We start from the raw sequence: 18581 nt of genomic DNA on the forward strand, positions 1-18581 counted from the left end.
AATCAATCAATCAATCAATCAATCAATCAATCAATCAATNATCAATCAATCAATCAATCAATCAATCAATCAATCAATCAATCAATCAATCAATCAATCAATCAATCAATCAATCAATCAATCAATCAATCAATCTTCCAACAAGCTTATCACCATGTCGTGACAGTTTATGAGACAGATAATCAATGAAAAGATTGCTCTCCTCCATCTCCTCCCTGTGTTGCCATCGCTGTCTTAAGAATGCGCCGCTCCTGACCAAAAACAACCAATCAGAGCCAAGAGGCAGGTCTTAGCGCTATCAGTCAAACTAATTTACTTGTTGTGTGATGTATGTCCTATTGGCAGAGAAAAAACTCATCGCCACAGGAAAACCTTTTATCCACTGTCATCAGTGACCATGCTAATTAGCCTGAGCATTCACAACAGGTTATGCTAGCAGCATTGTAGCACAGAGCAAGAGGGAAGAGGAAGGATGAGCAGAGCCGCATGAGACTGTGACTGACAGTGCTAAGTCCTGCCTCCTGGCTCTGATTGGTTGTTTCTAAATAACATTGGGTTAAGGCAGAGAGCTCAATTTTTTTCACAGATTACCATGTCATACCATCCCGTCATGACATGGTGACGGTACAATCACAATCTTTTATTATTTTTCCAGTATTCAGACAACTCCATGAGTGTTTTAATCACTGGTAGTCTGGAAAGGGCAGCTCGTCTCTCTTATGGTTACCTTTGCTGGCGCTGATGGTTTGAAGGACCATCTCTGCAGCTCCGCGGTCGTGCAGTCGGGCCTGCTGATACAGCAACTTTTGCTTCTCCATCTCCTTCTCCTATTTCATTCAAGCAGGACAGTTTTCTGGTGAGAGCTAGAATATTCAAATGTTCCTTAATTATCCAAGGACAGTGAAGGGCACAATTAGTGAGTGATCACCTACTTCAAAGCTTTTAACTTCTCCTTCTTCATCCTCTTCATCATGACAACTCTGGGAGAAGGGAGTGTTATAGAGACCGGTGACACAGTCCAAGTTAAATTACTGATATAAAATTTCTCATAACAGAACCAAAATCAAGTGTGGATTCAGGATTACAGCTTCTGTCAGATACCTTAGCCATGATGTCAGCATACGCCATGTAAAGGTTATCTTCATCCAGCTTACTGCAACATATAACACACACACACACACACACACACATTCACACACACACACACACGCACACGCACACACAGAACATAGAATGATGATTTTTATTTGCCAAACAAGTCAGGTTTTCTTTTTGAGAAAATCTTTTGTGTAAGAGGTTGAAAGTTGCTTCACTGACTTTATAAACATTAAACATTTTTTTTAACACCTTTTAATTTATTTTCAAAAACAACAAACATAACAGTGTTGGTGTGGTTAGAATACAAACTGACGTGTGATGAGCTTAAAAGAAAAACACTTACTGAACACTTATTTGTAAGACATTATAGAATCTCAAAATAAGACCTTAATTTAAGGTAAATTTTATAAGGAATTTTTCTATTGGCCCTGGAAGTGTGAAGGAGTCCTGCAACACCCTAATGCCTAATACCAGATGCTACAAAGTGACGAATTTGAAGGTAGTCATAGAAATCCTTGGATCAGAGGCCAAATTTATTTTGAAACTGGGGAAAGGTCATCAATATGTTATTATTATCAAATAGATCTGCTATTGTTTTGATAACTTTTTTGTGCCAGTTTCCAAATACTGCTGAATTCACCCTTTGGAGGAAGTTTTTACTGTTGATAATTGGTGTAATTTAGATAAGAGAATCCTTCCTACCAATATAATTGTTGATATCTAGCCAACTTTTCACTATATTTTGAAGAATCGGATTATCCTCCCTCTTCAAATAAGATTTCTTCATGCTTCTAAGCTCTCCTAATAAATTAAAGGGACTACATGTTCACTTCTCCAATGGTGCTTCCTGGCTTTTAAAATAATCGTGAAGCCTCTCATTAATAATTTCGCCATGACAAGTCTAGCTATAATGTCTAATGTTAGCAAAGGACTTTGCAGCTGCAAAGTCCTTATACAAAGTCACCTTCAATCTCTTTAGCCATCTTCTTAGAAATACAGAGTGGTAGCAATCGCATTGGGTGAAGTAATCTTGGCAGGATGTTCATCTTTCAGACTTATTCTCCCTATCTATGAAACTGGCAGATTCATTCATCTTGTAAAATCTTTTAGTTTCTTTTTGTACTTTAGCCAGATTAGTTCTCAGCAGTTCCCCAACATTAGGCTTAATATCAATCCCCAGATATTCAAATCCTTTCTCAGATCAATAAAAAGGGGAGACAGATGGATAGGAGGTTTCATCGTTAAAGCCAATTGGCATTGCTCATGATTTATCCAAATTAATTTTGCAGCCTGACAGTAAACCAAAATCCTTTATAGTAGACATTAACGCTGGTAAGGATGTTTCCAGGTTTGAGATGAAGAGAAGTACATCATCAGCATATAAAACTATCTTGCAGAATATCAAATCAATTGAAAGTCCCGTTGTATTATCGTTGCTTCTTATAGCCTCTGCCAATGGTTCGATGGTTGGGAGGTTTTCTCACTTTTATTTTTACCTTACTGTTCTTCACCTCCAAGTTGAACCAGGGCAAAATGCCCCCGTCCGACCCCAAGGACATTAGCAGTATTCTACAACGACTTCAGTTTTTAGAAACGTAGATTCAACGGCTGGAGGTGAACTTTGAGATCAATACTACCCATGGAAATGAAACAACTCTTCCTCAAATCAGCGGAGAGGTCATGCGCCCCACACCAAGCAGCTCACCCTGGATCGCTCAGGGCGCCAAGCCGAAACAAAAGTCTCACACTGCAGATTCCATGAGACGACTAACGGGGAGAACCCCTCACCTGGATGAATCAGCGTGGCCGGCTCTGAGCCGAAACCCACCTTCAACCTCAACACCTGCTCCGCCAAAGAAAAGTGAATAAGCAGCTGGAACCAAAACGATTCCACTGACCCGCTTGGATTGGTTGGATTGGTTTAAAACAAAAATATTTGATTCAGTAAAAAGACATATGAATTTTGAACCCACCATTTCTCAGTGAGGGCTGTTCTGCTGAACAGCTGGATAAGTTGATGGAGTGGATCGATGTGTTTTATGCCCTCCTCTTCTTCAGATGGCTCTCTTTCACCTGCTTTCTGCAATCAGACCATTTTACACACATTGGACAAACAATTGAGTTTAGATTTATGATTCAAAACTGTTTTTTCAAGTATGATTTTTTTTGTTGGGATCAAAATATTCCTATTTGTTTAACTTTGAATGCACAATATCTTACAGCAAGGTCCTCGATGAGTTTGTCTTCAAAATAATGCTCTTCTGCCTCAATCCAGGACTTCTCATAGCCTTGCAAGAACAAGTTCACAGCTCTGTGCCTAGTTTAAAAACAAAAAGGTACTTTTATTCAGAGAACTAGTTAATGTTTCAAAAATATGTGCAATGTGTACAATTCCATCCATTTGTCCATCTATTTCTATCTAAAAATAAGCAATAACAAGAAGCGTCCATCAGGATCTTGAGTTTTTTGTGTTATTCTGTGTTTGTTTCTTATTTCTGTGTTCCTTAGTTTAAATTCTTTGATTAGATCAGCAGTGTTTCCGTTTTCCTTTGCTTCTGTCTTTTCTTGGTTATTCTAGTATTATTATACTTGTTATGTTTAGTGTTTCATTTGTGTTAGATTCATTTCCTAGTCTGCAGTGCAGATCCGCTTTGTTTTTGTTTTACCCTTGTTCAGTCCTTTAGTTACTGAACAACTAAAGGACTTCACGTCTAGTTATTTGTTAGCAATAGATTTTTCCCAGTTACCCATTTTGTACACTCTCCATCGCCCCACATTTTCTCTCTCTCTTGCCTCAGCCTGCCTTCTGCTCTCTCGCCTCACACCTGCAACCCTTTTCCAATCAGCCATCTGGTTCCTGTTCAGTAATCAACCTCCCCACATAACTCATTCTGTTTCTCCTTGCTGGTTCCTCCTGTTATATCCCATTTACTTCCCCGTTGTTACGCTGCTTGCCTTTTGTTCCTGTTTTTGACCTTCTCTGGCTCCCTGCAATCCCTGTGATTTTGTAAATAATGTTCATCATTTTCATTAAACTTTTATCATCTACTTGCTGCCTCTACCTCTTTGTATTTGGGTCTAACTCAACCACAACACATCGTGACAGCATCAAGCCTTTATTTTAGTAAGAATAGTTAATCCCTTTTAGTCAGAAATCTTTTTGAGTGAATGCTGAACGTATCCAGGGTGGGTATTTTCAGCAGCGTTGGGCTGTTTTTCTCCTAATTGTCTCCAATTTATGAGTGGGAAGTGCAGATCATACCTCGGCAGGTTATAGAGAGGTGCCATCCTGAAACAAGCAACCACGGCTCGCTTCCTTTGCTTGGACAGCAGTTTATGCCATACAGCTTTCTTGCTGCGCTGAGGATGCTCTACCTGAAATACAAAGAGGTGGACACTGTTTCACACAACCACCAATACTTATTGTTATACAGCAGGGTTACATAATGTGTTCAGAAGCATGAAGTCCTATTATTAAGACCTGGTCTAGGTGGAAGAGGACATGAGCAATGTCCAGGACCCTTTTCACAGTCTTTTCTGGGTCCGATGTGTCCTCGTAGTGGTAGGGCAGGTCTCTGTACAAAGCCATCTGCCAGCGAATTGCTGGATCTTCCAGCTGCACAAGTTACACATGGGAAGAGCACTTCTATTGGAAAGTCACTCAACTTGTAAAATACACATGCACACACTTGATACAATATAGGAAAAGACAAAATGTTAATTTTAACATATTTTCTTTTTTTTTTTAGCAATCTAATGACAATTTGTTACAATGAAAAAAGAAAATTATTTTTACCTTCCCTTGTAAATGGAGATTGTTCCTGATGATCTCTCGAACCTCATCCTCTGTGTCTTTCTGTTGACAAATGCAAATTTTTTCAGCAGCTGCTTTAGAAAAGTTAATTCATGTGTTGTCTCGATTATGTTTTTCTATGATGCAAAATGTTTGCATTCCTTTATTCAGAGCTAGCCAATAGAGAGCCCCCTTCATTGTCTGCTTTTAAAACGATCCTTAAAGCCAAGTTGTGGTCTTTGGCTTTCAACCTTTACTAAACTTAGTTGGGGTTTGTTTTTAATATCTTGGATTTTATTGTGTTTAATCTTTTTGTCGTTATGTTTCACTTTTAATTTTTTTTCTTTTAATGTATGCTTAGCATGCAATTATGTGCAGCACTTTGTTTCGGCTGATTTAGTTTTAAATCAGCCGAATTAAAACTAATTCAGCTGATTAGCCAAATTAGTAACAGTGACACGATGTGTCACAGTTACTAATCTTGGTTTGTAACAGTGACACAAACTACAAACTTCCTCTAATCTCTTCATTGTCCTTTTCCACAGTTAATAACTCACTGCAATGTCTGCGAATGGCTGTTCTGCATGTCCATAGTAGCCAACACAATATTCAATGGCATACTATGCATCCTACCTTAGATCTTAATACCCACTTTATCTGGGGTCAAAGTTTATCCAAAGCTAGCCTCGTGCAGACAAGCCACACAGTTATGACGGGAAACCCGCAGCATTTTGGCTCCCCCAAAATATAGAAGCAAGATATGAGGAATGTGATAGGAAACTCTTCATATTGTATTTTAAGGTAAAATGTTCCTATGAAAGAGGAGAAGTGTGTTAGTCTTAAAGTATCGGGACTGTGGCAAAGAAAATGCAACAATATAAAGAGACGTTTCAGTTGCTAACTGCTAACTACAAACATGGATTTTTGTCTCATTTTGGTACAATTATGGGTGCACAAGTTTTCTGGCCAATTGCCAATTACCGAGCAGCAGATTAATCTGCCGATTCCAATTTTGGCTGATACCAATTTTTTTTGTCTGAAATGTTGCTCAATATAGCAAGAAAGTTGTTGAGTTGGCAACAGTGGGGTCACTATTGATAATTGTAAATGTGCAGACATAACTTGGTGGGCCAGTCTATCAGTCAAACCTCTCACCAGGGAGCAAAAGAGGACTGTGGTTGATTCTTAGACCTTGATCGGTGGATAAGATCGGCTTCATATGTAAAAGTTGGCCAATCACCGATCTCCCAAAATAAAGAAAAATGGCGTCGATAAATTGGTGCACCCCTAGGTACAATCCATGTAGTCTGTGCTGGGTGAAAATGCAGCAGTTGAAAAGAAATCCCAAATCACATGTGCATGCAGAGCAGCTTTGAAAGTTACCTGACCCAGTCTCCCCGAACCACCCTCAGGTCCAGCTTGTTGTCAACTATTCAAACTAAGTGAATCTGTGTGTCTGTCTGTGCCATCCTTCTACCTGTGTGAATCGGGTCTTAGCCAGAGCGATGAGCTCCTGTTCTCCTGGAGCACAGATGTTCAGTCCCACAGGCAGCAGGCGTTTCAGTGTGGCCACGATCAAACTGGTCTGAGTTGAGTAGCGATCACCCTTCCTCTTCATCTTCTTCCTCTCCTGGTCTGAAACTATACCCTGAAGCCCAATCAAATGAAAAAGGACACATATGCTTACTTTAACATACGTCCAAATTATCTTGATAAGACAGTACTTATTGACATAGATTATTAAACATTTATTGATATTACCCTTTTAGTCAGTAATTATCTGCCGCTTTATTCCTTTTGAACATGACTGTGTGTCGTACCTTTGACATCTTGCACTTGGTGTCAGAGATAAGGAATGACATGTTGTTGATTTCATTCTGGACCACAAAATTCTGCTCTTCTCTCTTGAAGTTCTACAGATAGATGACAAAACAACTCAGTCACACTGACATACTGCATTCTCTGAAACGTGCCTCACTGAACCACCACTGCCTTTGAGATGACAGAACAGTAAGAAAGCCTGAGCTCCAGTTGAATCACTGTTGAGTTAATGCACACCTGACCAGGTCCATTACATACAGCCACATCCAGATATTCATATTATTGCAAATAAAATCTGTGTTATTAGGAGATCACTTTGTTAATAATGCGTCATTTGTATGTACTTGCATTGGCAGTTCTTATGTAAATGGCATACTTTATAAGCCCCTCTTTCTGCTGCCAAATCAACCAATAAAATGAGACAATGAGACTCTACATTTAACAGAATAGTTGTATTTCTTATCAGGTGCTGGTGCATCCTCCTTCCACCATATGGCCCACATCTAAAACCTACACTGTGCTTTTGTGACCGCTTGATTAAATTGCTGCAATGTGCTAGTTATTAATATTAAAATTTCTGTCATTGTGTTTAAAAAAATTACAAAGTTACAGTGGAAAAGTAAGGTTCTTACATGAGACTTGGCCCAAAATATGAAAACTTCAGCCACCATTCTGAACAGCTCTTCTGCCTCCGGGTTGGACTCTTTTAGCCATCTTCCTCTGTAGTACAGATTTATACATCAGGCAGCTCAGTGACAAGCTTCACTCCATTAAGTGTCCTATCAGTTATTTTAGTGATGTGTTGACAAAAATGTTCTAGTTTTAGCTATTTAGCTTTAAAGTAGTAGTTACTTCCACTTGGTCATAGATCAGTTGGTGAAACAAACATGCATTGGATGCAAGGACACACATTTCCACAGTGTTACACAACAACACTGTACCTGTTGTAGTCCACAAATCGTATGAGCAGAGGGTAGAAGGCATACAGGTCTCTGACCAGTATGGTGAACTGATCCATGATGAGGAGCTCTGTCTCAGACATCTCACCTCTCCCTTCAGCCCTGCTCTGCTCCTCATCCGTCAGAACCACTGCAGCTTTCTACACAGGAACAAATTGGTGCAGTCTTACACAGAGACACAGTGTTTACAGCGCATTTCAGTATCAATATCCAACACCAGTTTAAAAAAAACCCTGCAGCATGATTTGACAGTCTACTGAAAAAGTTCATTTCTACCAGACAGAGGTTCTCTTAGAAAGTCACATCTGTCCGTCTTTTCTTTTTATTGCTTCCTAAATTAAGAGCTGTGAGCTTCTCATAAAATAAGATGGAGGATAGAAAAAGATATCGTCATGTTCATTTTCTCTGTTGCTGCACGCTCATGATCATCTAACTTAGCGGTTCTCAACGTGGGCGGTACCGCCTCCCAGGGGGCGTTCAGAGGACGGCAGGGGGCGCTGGCGGACATTTTTACAAAAGGGGGGCGCTGGGATTCCTTTGGGGGGCGTTTGGTCGAAGGTAAACTTTACACCTTAAATGCAGAACAATACCAGTTTAGACTTTGAGCAACTTGGTAAAACTGTATTGTGTAACATTAAATCATGCCTGGCTGCAACTGTATCGATGGCAGCTCTTCTTCTATTCAGTGTTTGTAGCTTCTGTTAGCTTCTTGGCGCAGCTCCGTTCTCCTGCTACTGGTAGCTAAAATCCCGATACCTTCACTGTGTATCCCTCTGAAAAATGAACCCATTTAAATAAAGAAATCCCTCCATGGGTGATACCACGATAGAGAGCGTTCATTTTATAGCGTTAACACGGTGCTGTAAGTGGTCCGGTATGAAACGGGTGTGATAGAACAACACAGCACTTTTAAATTTCAATAATCAGAATGCAGAAATTGTTTCCGTTGTTTTAAAAGGTTTATGTCAGTCTGCCTTTTCCCCATCGATACGCTTCCCGACCGCCCTGCACATTAGGGGTTAAAAAAAAAAAAAGACGCGAACATTGTGCAAAACTCTGAAACAAGAGAAGCAGGACATAAAACGGAGCGACGAACTAGATGTGAATTATGGCATAAAAACAGAGAATCCGACGCTGAACAGTGAAAAAATCAACACATGATGTGAAACACATGACGATTAGGCGGCGCAGCAGGTGATGAGTGAAGATTACTGATGGTCAATAAACGATAAAATAAATGTAGCAACAGCAAAGAAACTAAAGTGGACATAGCAATAAACCAAGAGAGGATGATACTAATCAAATAAAACTAAATTGAAATGAATGAAGAACAAAATGCAAGAATAAACTAAGAAACTAAAGTAAATACAGAGGAATAAACTGGTATGGCAAGACCTTTAGAGCAATAATTAATACAGAGACTGTATGGCAAGAATAAACAGACACTATTTCCAGATAAAAGGTAAAATAATATTGTTGAAGTGCCATGGGTTTGTTGAGACCACATCTGGTACTGAGAATAAATATATCTTACAGACCATAACAGTAAATAACTGATCACTTATTTATGTTTTCAATTAGATTTGATATATTTATTTTTATTTCTTCAATATTATTTTTCATGTCAGTGTTATTGTCATGAGGCTGATGACTCCATGACACTTTCAGTTTGACTCATTAGGATTTGATTAAGAACCAGATTTGTTCTTTGTAATTTCTGTCCAGTAAAACTATTATCTATAATCAATAGTCAGATCTATATAAAGATATAATCCATATTTCTGTCTCATATTTGTATGGCATTAAAAGGATCTGGAACTTGTATTTTTCCACTGAAAGCTCTGGTTTGAACAGTAAATGCCATGTGGGTGAAGTTTTATGGATGATACTCTGATGTCCCATTCTCCTGAAGGCAGCACAGAGCTGCACCACCAGAAACTGACAAACACTGAAGAGAAGAAGAGTTATGATTAATGTAGTTACAGTTCTATCCATGTTTTAATGTTGCAGCTCAGTCGTTTTGCTAATGGTTCAAAGTTTAAACTGGCATGTTGAACATCTTTTATCTGGTCATTTTGTGGAATATTTAACAACTAGAAAATGGCAAAGAATAAGAATATTTTTCCACTCTGGCTGCTGTTAGACCTGCAAATTTTAACTAGAATGTTTGTTGCATTTTTCATAGACACCTGTGAAAATAATTTCTATGTCTATGGGTTTTTTGTTCTCTGGGAAATAATTTTTAATGATAAATACAGAAACAAGCATAAAAATCAAAACATCTACAATAGTGATAGTTATATTAATAATAAAATAATGGTCAGTGCAAAGTAGCCTACAAATTCTTTGGTGGGGGCGGTGAGGGACCTGGATAAAGGCTGGGGGGGCGCTGGGCTGAAAAAGGTTGAGAAATACTGATCTAACTCAATGCTGGTTTGAAGTATAACAGCTGTCATCCTTGTATTAAGATTCTAATAAATGTATTAGTAAGTCTTATTAACACTTCATATCAAGGCAATTCACAGCAAGGAAAGCAAAAAGGTTCATATCAAACATCTGGAGCAAAATGTTTATTTTTATTTTTTTTATATGAAGGTTCTTTATTTTAAGTTTAGACTTCTTTATGCAAGTATACTATGAATATTTTACAGCAACATCATTTATTATAGTTGGCTTCCATCTGTATACCAGTAAGACTGGGAGAAATGGCAAAAAGAAAGTGTAAAACTAACGATTAGGGTTTAAGCTTCCTTCAGTTTAAATATTTATGTTGCTAAACTTCCTTTTACTGTATGTAGGGCTGTGTTATTCATTCCATTTATAATAGGTTTTAATTTTAACACTGAAGGATAATAAAAAACTAATTGTTGAAAACATTTTTGTTTTATTTTGACACATTGTGTAAGTATGGTGTGATTTAGTAATGTCTCCCAACTGATGCTGGAATGTTAAAGTGTGTCTGACACAATGACTACTGGGTTTCATTCTGTGTACACAAAAACTTTTAGAAATAAATATTTCTCACAGACTACTATAAATGTGTAGTGTAGCTGTTTTTGTAGTAACTGGGTCAAACAACAGCGCCATCTTGTATCGTAATCAGGGTAAATCAAACCATAAACAACTGAGGCTGAATACGCAGCAGTGGAGGAAGTTATGAGGATTTCAGAGATTTGAGCAATTTATCTGCAGTTTTGGAGGAAGAAGCTGGATGTAGTGAAGATGGAGAGGGAGCTGGTTCTACTGAAGGACTGCAACCAGATTTATTTGAGCCAGATAGTACAAGAAGCAACGATGACTTCAAGGTTTCTGGGGAGGAAGAATCCGACAGGGAAGCATTGGAGATGGACATCTCACCTCTAAATCACTGAATGTTCAAATAATTTAGTCAAAGGAAAAACTGTATTTATGGTATTCTGTAAAACATATTTATAACTAAAGTTTCCATGTTCACAGAATGAAAGCACAGTAGTTAATCTTTTTTAATCATATAAGTAGTTTTATCATATTAGTGACACTTTAATATTTTTAGTGTTTGAAATGTAAAGATGAAAGAGAAGAAGCGGTATGAATAGATGAAACATCCCATGGTAGACGGAACCATTTGATGCCTGAAACATCTTCATTTTTTCTGACTGACTGGTGAAAGCTGGGTTCTACCTTTTTTGTGGCCAGTCTGGTAACATGGGTTTTGTAGTTTTATCATGTCAATAAGTTTTCTTTTTTTTTCCAACATGGTGACTCTGTTTTGTTACCAGTAGCAGCTGAACCTTTACTTTAGAAATGGCCTTTGTAGCACATCACCAGAGCACAGAAGGGACTTACCTTTTTGAGTTTATCCATAAGAGGCAGGAAGTGTGTCTGTAATAGTTGGGCTTTAGCTTTGCTGATGATTGGCTGGGAAAAGACTTGAGGACAGGAATAGAGAAAGAGATTTGCAAGTAAGCATAAAATAAAAAGAACGGAAATTCAAAGACATCTGCTACCTGTGAGGCCTTTAAATTAGTCAGAACTGAGTTAAAGGTAGCTATTTGTGTCTTAACTTGACTGATTTACCTTTGCAGTAAAATATATCCATAAGGAGAAAGTTGTAGGAATAAGAATCTACAGTCCATTTAAATATACTGTCTCTGCTTCAAGCATTGTTTGTGTGGATTTACCAGCCAGTCTTTTCATCCAGGCCCCCTCGTCGATTCCCAGGTTGTTGTAGATGATTTTCAGAATGTTTCCCAGCAGTGTATTCATGTGCTCAGAGGTAACAGATGTGCAGCAGCTGTCGTCCTTGTCAGGACTGCTTTCTGGTCCATGCTCCCACCAGTGCGACATATAGCTGCACAACATGGGCAACACTACCTACAGTACACGAAAAGGACAAACACATGGGTCATGGACAATGTCTGGCCAATTACAAGAAAATCTGGCCTGTTACAAAGTCTGCCTTCTATCACCTGAAGAACATTTCCAGGATTAGAGAAATAATGTCTCAGCAAGATCTAGAGAATCTCATCCATGCATTTATGCGTCACGATGTGTATTGATGAATTTGATGATCAGCAATACACATGGTTGATGTGTATTGATGAATTTGATGATCATCAATACACATGGTTGATGTGTATTGATGAATTTGATGATCATCAATACACATGGTTGATGTGTATTGATGAATTTGATGATCATCAATACACATGGTTGATGTGTATTGATGAATTTGATGATCATCAATACACATGGTTGATGTGTATTGATGAATTTGATGATCATCAATACACATGGTTGATGTGTATTGATGATCACTTGACATTTTGGCACTTGATAAAATGTATTGTTTGTTACTGGTTTTTCATTTGGTGACTGTATGATGTTTTATTTTATCATATTATTTTTGTATGTTTATGATGTAAAGCACTTTGAACTGCCTGGTTGCTGAAATGTTCAATGCAAAGTGTTGGGTTCTGCAGGGGAGTGTTTGCTCTACTTTCTCAGGGTGGCAGGCTGATGGGATCCAGCTGGTGCTCATCATCTCCAATCAGAAAGGGCCTTAAATAGGAGTGGCTTCCCGGAAGAAGATGCCAGATGGTTCCGCTTCTACAGTGGTACACTCTAGCTGTTAGTGCTGTGTCTCAAGTGTTTTACTTGTTCCTGATGCCTCTTCCATCTCTTCCTTCCTCCTAGAACCAGCTCTGACCTCTCTCTGAGAGTCTGATCCACCTGGACCACCTGATCCTCGCTGTTCTGCTAGGCCTAGCCCCTGGATTCCTCCACAACCACCACCCTGCTGCTGCCTGTCCACCCTGAGTTACCTGCTGGAACTCCTCCACCTGGAAACCCCCTCACTGCCCCAACTGCTGTACCCTCCTCCGCTCATCTGAACCCTCCAACCGTAAGCCTTCACCAGGTCACACCATCACTCCTGTCATTATTCCTCTGTCTAACCACTCACCCATTTCTCAGTTCTTCCTCTGGCCTGGTTCCTTCCTGCTGCCGCTGGTCTACACCTCTCCATCCTTCCCCCCATTATTGTTCAATAAATCTGTTAAACTGAGTTTGGTGTCTGTAGTTGTTGCTTGCCTTCGAGTCCTGGAACCTCACATTATGACAAAAGGGCACATTCATTGATACAGATGTTTGAGCCTGCCTGCTCCTATGCTGCAGTAACACCTAAATATTTCCACTGTAAAACAATAAAGGATATTTCTATTCTACTCAGCTATTTTTGGGGCAGACTAAGAGCACTAAGGCTGTCCTCCACTGGAGCCTGACATGTCTTGCCCACTGACATATCTGTAAAGTGACAGAGATTCAAGGAATGGGGATTTGGACCGGTCACTCAGTGGTTATGCGAAAACACCTACTTCCTGAACTACTGCGGTCCCACACATAATGCATAACCTCACCAGGTAACAACTTGGGATATTCCCCTTGGGATCGCTGTGGTCATTGTTGCTAGAGTCTGTGTTAGCCTCTGAGACAATGGCATAAGGCTTTTTTTTTCTGTGAAGCATGTTCTCCCACAAACCTAGTTAGCCAGATCCTCGGTCACCCACCTGTTGAAGCCTCGGGTGATCGCAAGATGTAAAGAGACTATCTACCCCTACAAACAACAAAACAAAACCCCATTACACCATAAAACCAACAGAAAAATCATTCTTTCTACCCTTTTACACTCTCCAACCTCTGCCTTCAATACAAACAACCCCCGCCCCCATCCACCTCTCTCCCCCTTCCCGCTTTTTTACTCACAACTGGTCTTTTAACATCTATCCTCCCTCACCTATGACTTACTACTCACACCATCTCACCCCTTATCCCCCTCCTCTCCCAACTCCCCTTCCAGAACAAAACACTGAAAAGATTAACAGAAAACAAAAGTAAAGTTAAAGAGACTATCGGAAAATAAAAAGATAGCTGAAAACTGAATGACACTGGAAAAACAAAACCCACCCACCCCAGCCCAACAAGTGAAGTCTCAAAGAGTGAACCCACAAACCCTAGGTTTCTCTGGAATTATTGTTTACTGTCTGCATCTTCTGTAGAATAAAGCCAGCAGTGCAGGATGACAGGACAAGTCTGGAGTGAGCAAAATGTATAACATCTGTGTTGGAAGTCTCCACATCTATTTTTCTCAAAACAATAATGCTGAACAAACAGTGCAGCAATTATTTTGTTGGTTGAGGAAATGCTTCAAATTTAAATCCTCTCTCACCTTCTTGTTTTTTCTCTTTGGAAATGATTTCTGAGTCTTCCCAGTGTTAATTACTGATTGGTTGCCCAAACTTGTGTCATCATCACCTCCCTATCCAACTGAGTCGATGTATGGCTCTGGTTCCATTGTTGGGAAAGTGTAACAGAGGCAACATAAGCTCTTTCTCAGAACACATGGAGACAACAAACAGGCAGGGGAGAGGAGTCCAGGTCCAATCCAGACCTACCATCCTGCTGCATTCACATGCACCCCGACTCTAACACACCAGAATGATCGCCTGAATTCCCTCATCTGCAGTCAATCAGTTTTCCTGAAACCTGCTAACAAGCTATTCCTTTTATTCAGGTGTTTTGTAGAAGGGATGCATCTAAAGTTTGCAGGGTAGTACCTCTCTGGACTGGCCTTTGATCACTCCTGGACTGAGCTTCCAAGAAATGGAAACATGATTCACCCTGAGGAAGCTGACCTATTTGATGATAATGAGTAAAGTTGAAAAATGAGTGTTTCACCTCCATTACATGAGGCATCTGAGTATACTTCATGCCAGACTCAGCCAGCTCCATGATTTCTTCCAGAGACTTTTCGAGGTTTGGAACCAAAGGACACACCTCCCCAACTGGCCCTGGCAGACCCAAAGCTGAGAGCAGAAAAGTATGGCAATGTGTCACAAAGTGATGCAGAAATCTAATACAGAGAAACAAAGTCTGGGTTTTCTCTTGTTTGGTTTTGTAGGCTCTGAGATGTGTTGTCTGTTCCACTAATTAGCGTTGCTGTTATTAAGCCTCGTCATACTTTCAGGGGCCCCAGGAACAGCAGCTAACAGGCCTCCATGTAGCTGTCCTGGGTTCGTTTTTCCTTTCCCACAAATACATAAGTTCAACCACTTACTTCATAATGCCCTTCCAGAACACGCACTCTCTGCCTTGTTTAGTTTTATCTTTTTTGAGTTTTTGATGTGGATTTCTAAAAATCTCTCAATCTACCAGCACAGCAGTTAATAAACTCAATTTATTAACTGCTTAAAAGTTACTTTCATTACCTCTGACAATGGTGAAGTTAGCTGATGCCATTTGTGATACTGAGTAAATCTCTCACAACCACTGCTGCCACTTGATTATAATCCAGAAGAATCTACAAAATGTAAGTTATAGATTAAACTATGTTGCATTGCCAGCAGTGTTAAGATGTACATCACTAAATAAAATGTTTATCTCTGATTTATGTTGGTACTTTTACAACAAAAAGATGTTGTTATACCTTCCATCCTCATCACATTGTTAAATGTTTAATTCCCAGTTCATAAAGGTCTTCAATAAACCAAGTTGGGCAGTGATTTTATATTCTATGAAAGACATTGCTTTTGTAAAAGTACTTGTAAAAGATGTTGAGGTGAATTGATTTGACTGTTGTCATTAAATAAGGCTGCTGAATGTGAAGCAGAGTACCTGTTCTGTCTTTGCTTGCTTTGCTGTTGTAAATGGAGAAGCCGTTAAACTTGTTGAGCTGTGGCTCCAGGAAGGCGACAGGGAAGGCTGCTGAGAAGGCAGCTAAACACTTTCCTAAAGCTGGCCGCTGTCTGACGTGCATGGAAACAGGAAAGGAAGTGGTGAAGTTAGATCATGTGACAGAGGGTAAATACAGAGGATGTATGGGAAGATTGTAACCAAGTATTTGAGTTGACCAAAACAAACTACTGACCCTATATCTGAGGTAATTCACTAGCACAACTAGAGGCAGAGGAGGTCCAGCCCAGCAGCCCAGCCAGGCAGAGGCAGGACAACGCATCGGGCTGGGACCGTTCCCTCATTTACTAAATAAGCCTAAGCCACTAAATGTAAACTGATTATTAATTGAAGCTGAGAAGTGTAGGATATTCAGTACCTCTCTACATAGATACTTTTGTTGGTTCCCAGGAAGTAGAGACTATTCAGTATTCTGTAGCAGGAGACCTGGACTTCATCCACTAGAACAAAAGAGACAAGAATTTTTTAAACATTAACATTCTGCTCGGAGAACAAATATAGTCAAACTCATGTCATTACGCACACATGAGGTCCTCTCCAAACATGTTCTGCCCAATGTGCTCAAACAGGGAGGAGAGCACCGGCAGCAGGGCGAAGGTGGTGTAGTTGATGATCTGAGTGACACCACGTGGTTGCTCTCTGGAGTGGGTGAACTGGCCCAGCTTCAGGTTCTCCTGAGTTTTCTCCAAATCTTCTGCCACACTATCAAAGTAGGACCACAGAGCTGCCTTCACTGACTCCAGCCCAGTCTTCATTACTGTCCTGAAAGAAATATGTTTGGTGTTATTGCCATGGTCAGAACCATGACTTGGAGATCTGAAGCTCATGTTACTAATTTACGTTTGAGACTGTCTGAGAGCTGACAGTCTCAAACTATTCAAACTACATGTGTTCACATTTGCTTTCTTTATTATTAGGATATAAAGACCCAATTAATAGATTAGAATATTATTGAAAAGTTCATTTATTTCAGAAAGTTTATCACCAAGTCAAACATTTGCCTTAATGAAAGCCTTAATGATGACTGTCTGCTTAGAGCAGAGGTGTCCAAAGTCGGCCCTCATCCTGCATGTTTTAGTTTTCTCCCTGGTTTGACACACCTGCATCAAATGATGGCTCATTAGAGGCCTAAGGAGAACACTGACTTGCTGAGGAGGCTGTTACAACCACTAGGGAGAGAACTAAAACATGCAGGATGCCGACCCTCCAGGACCCACTTTGGACACCCCTGGCTTAGAGCTAATGAAAACATGAGTTTCATATTTGAAACATTACAGACATTACAGTCTACATGCTTAACCCTTGTGTTTACAAATGGGGTCCAACCGACCCCACACCCTTAAAACTTGTATCGTTTGCCTCAGTCCTCGCACACACAAGGGTTAATGTACACTGTAATTAGAATAGCACACCAGATCAACAAAAAACTACTTTAAAACCAGGAATATGGGCTTAATAAAAACTGTGTTTATTAACTGCTTAAAAGTTGTTTTCAAAAGGTACTTTTAAGCTGACATAAAGGACTCATCAAGACATGTGTTCTAATGCATGTGTCAAACTCAAGGCCCAGGAGCCAAATGCGGCCCGCCATACGTTTTTATGTGGCCCTCTAGGCTTTACTGGGAGACATAAGTAGGACCTTCAAGATAACAATTGTGTGCTTAAATATTATTATATTAATCGAAGCAGTTTTTGATGTACACTGCCAAATTATATCGATGTGAAATATGCAGACAGCTAATTATTAATTTATTAATATTTTGCAAGTTTTGTATAAAAACCAACAGTACCTGGCATCTAGACTCTGTCCTAGTATCTGCAGACAGTTGACGATTGATGTTGCATTGTTCCCTGGAGAGGAGAGCAGAAACCACATGATGAGCTAAATACCTGAACCACAGTCTGTCAGTAGGGGTCGCTGACACCATCTTCTGCCTAATTTAGCACACAGACCTGGCTTAGAAACTGCTCTGATGGGATTTTACCATGGGCACAGTGGATGGTAGAATAAATCACACACACAACAGAAAGCATGCATATAAACACAGATGTCCTTAGATGTAAAGCTATAAAGCTACTAAGGGCATCTTTGAAATTAAGTGACATTGAAATTCTACAGATGAGAGTAAAGATGATGTAGTGGGACAGTGGGGAACTTTTTTTCATAGACTGGGTGAAAAACAGTAGAAGCCTTGTAAATTCTATTTTGTATTTATATATTAGGTTTGGGGATATACTTGTTTCTTTGGGTTTTTTAAATATACTTTTGTATTTTAGTGTTTTCTAACTAAAGATACACAGGTATCTGGTATGGCTCTAGATTCTACTACATCATGAACATCAGATGATGTATGGGTTCGGATCCCAGAACTAACGGATGGTGTGCTTCTTATTTTACTTGGACTGTGAGTGTGGAGTGATGGCAGCATGGGCAGCTGACACTGAACAGAAAGTAGATTGATATGTTGGAGTCTCTGGATAATAAAGGAAATGCTAGAAAAAATAAAAACACTTCGGCAAGCAGATCTGACTGTATGTTTACTCTCATCTGTATGAAGACGGTAAAGATATTACCATGTCTAGTGCTCTGCAAGATGAACTTTTAAATTGATTTTTATCATAATTAAAGCTGTACAGTTTAACTATTGTAACTAACTAAATGTTTTACAATCTCACACACT

The 18581-nt window shown here is 39.5% G+C and overlaps 1 protein-coding gene across 2 annotated transcripts in view; it reads right to left on the reverse strand.

Annotated features, from left to right (window-relative positions):
* Positions 1–18581, reverse strand: part of ryr2a (ryanodine receptor 2a (cardiac)) — a 157389-nt gene that overhangs the window by 35525 nt on the left and 103283 nt on the right. For both annotated transcript variants that reach the window (XM_017310781.1, XM_017310782.1), the window contains exons 62-80: positions 17691–17751; positions 16424–16662; positions 16259–16340; positions 15823–15953; positions 14887–15014; positions 11832–12024; positions 11497–11579; positions 7654–7811; positions 7345–7432; positions 6712–6804; positions 6369–6539; positions 4895–4954; positions 4580–4714; positions 4361–4473; positions 3319–3415; positions 3072–3178; positions 1102–1153; positions 933–980; positions 728–827 (exon numbers count right to left, since the gene is read on the reverse strand). In XM_017310781.1, the coding sequence (XP_017166270.1) occupies positions 728–827; positions 933–980; positions 1102–1153; positions 3072–3178; positions 3319–3415; positions 4361–4473; positions 4580–4714; positions 4895–4954; positions 6369–6539; positions 6712–6804; positions 7345–7432; positions 7654–7811; positions 11497–11579; positions 11832–12024; positions 14887–15014; positions 15823–15953; positions 16259–16340; positions 16424–16662; positions 17691–17751 (2139 nt within the window). The remainder of the gene's footprint in view (positions 1–727; positions 828–932; positions 981–1101; positions 1154–3071; positions 3179–3318; positions 3416–4360; positions 4474–4579; positions 4715–4894; positions 4955–6368; positions 6540–6711; positions 6805–7344; positions 7433–7653; positions 7812–11496; positions 11580–11831; positions 12025–14886; positions 15015–15822; positions 15954–16258; positions 16341–16423; positions 16663–17690; positions 17752–18581) is intronic.

This window comes from Poecilia reticulata, linkage group LG19, assembly GCF_000633615.1.
Source record: "Poecilia reticulata strain Guanapo linkage group LG19, Guppy_female_1.0+MT, whole genome shotgun sequence".
In the NCBI taxonomy this organism is placed as follows: domain Eukaryota; kingdom Metazoa; phylum Chordata; class Actinopteri; order Cyprinodontiformes; family Poeciliidae; genus Poecilia; species Poecilia reticulata.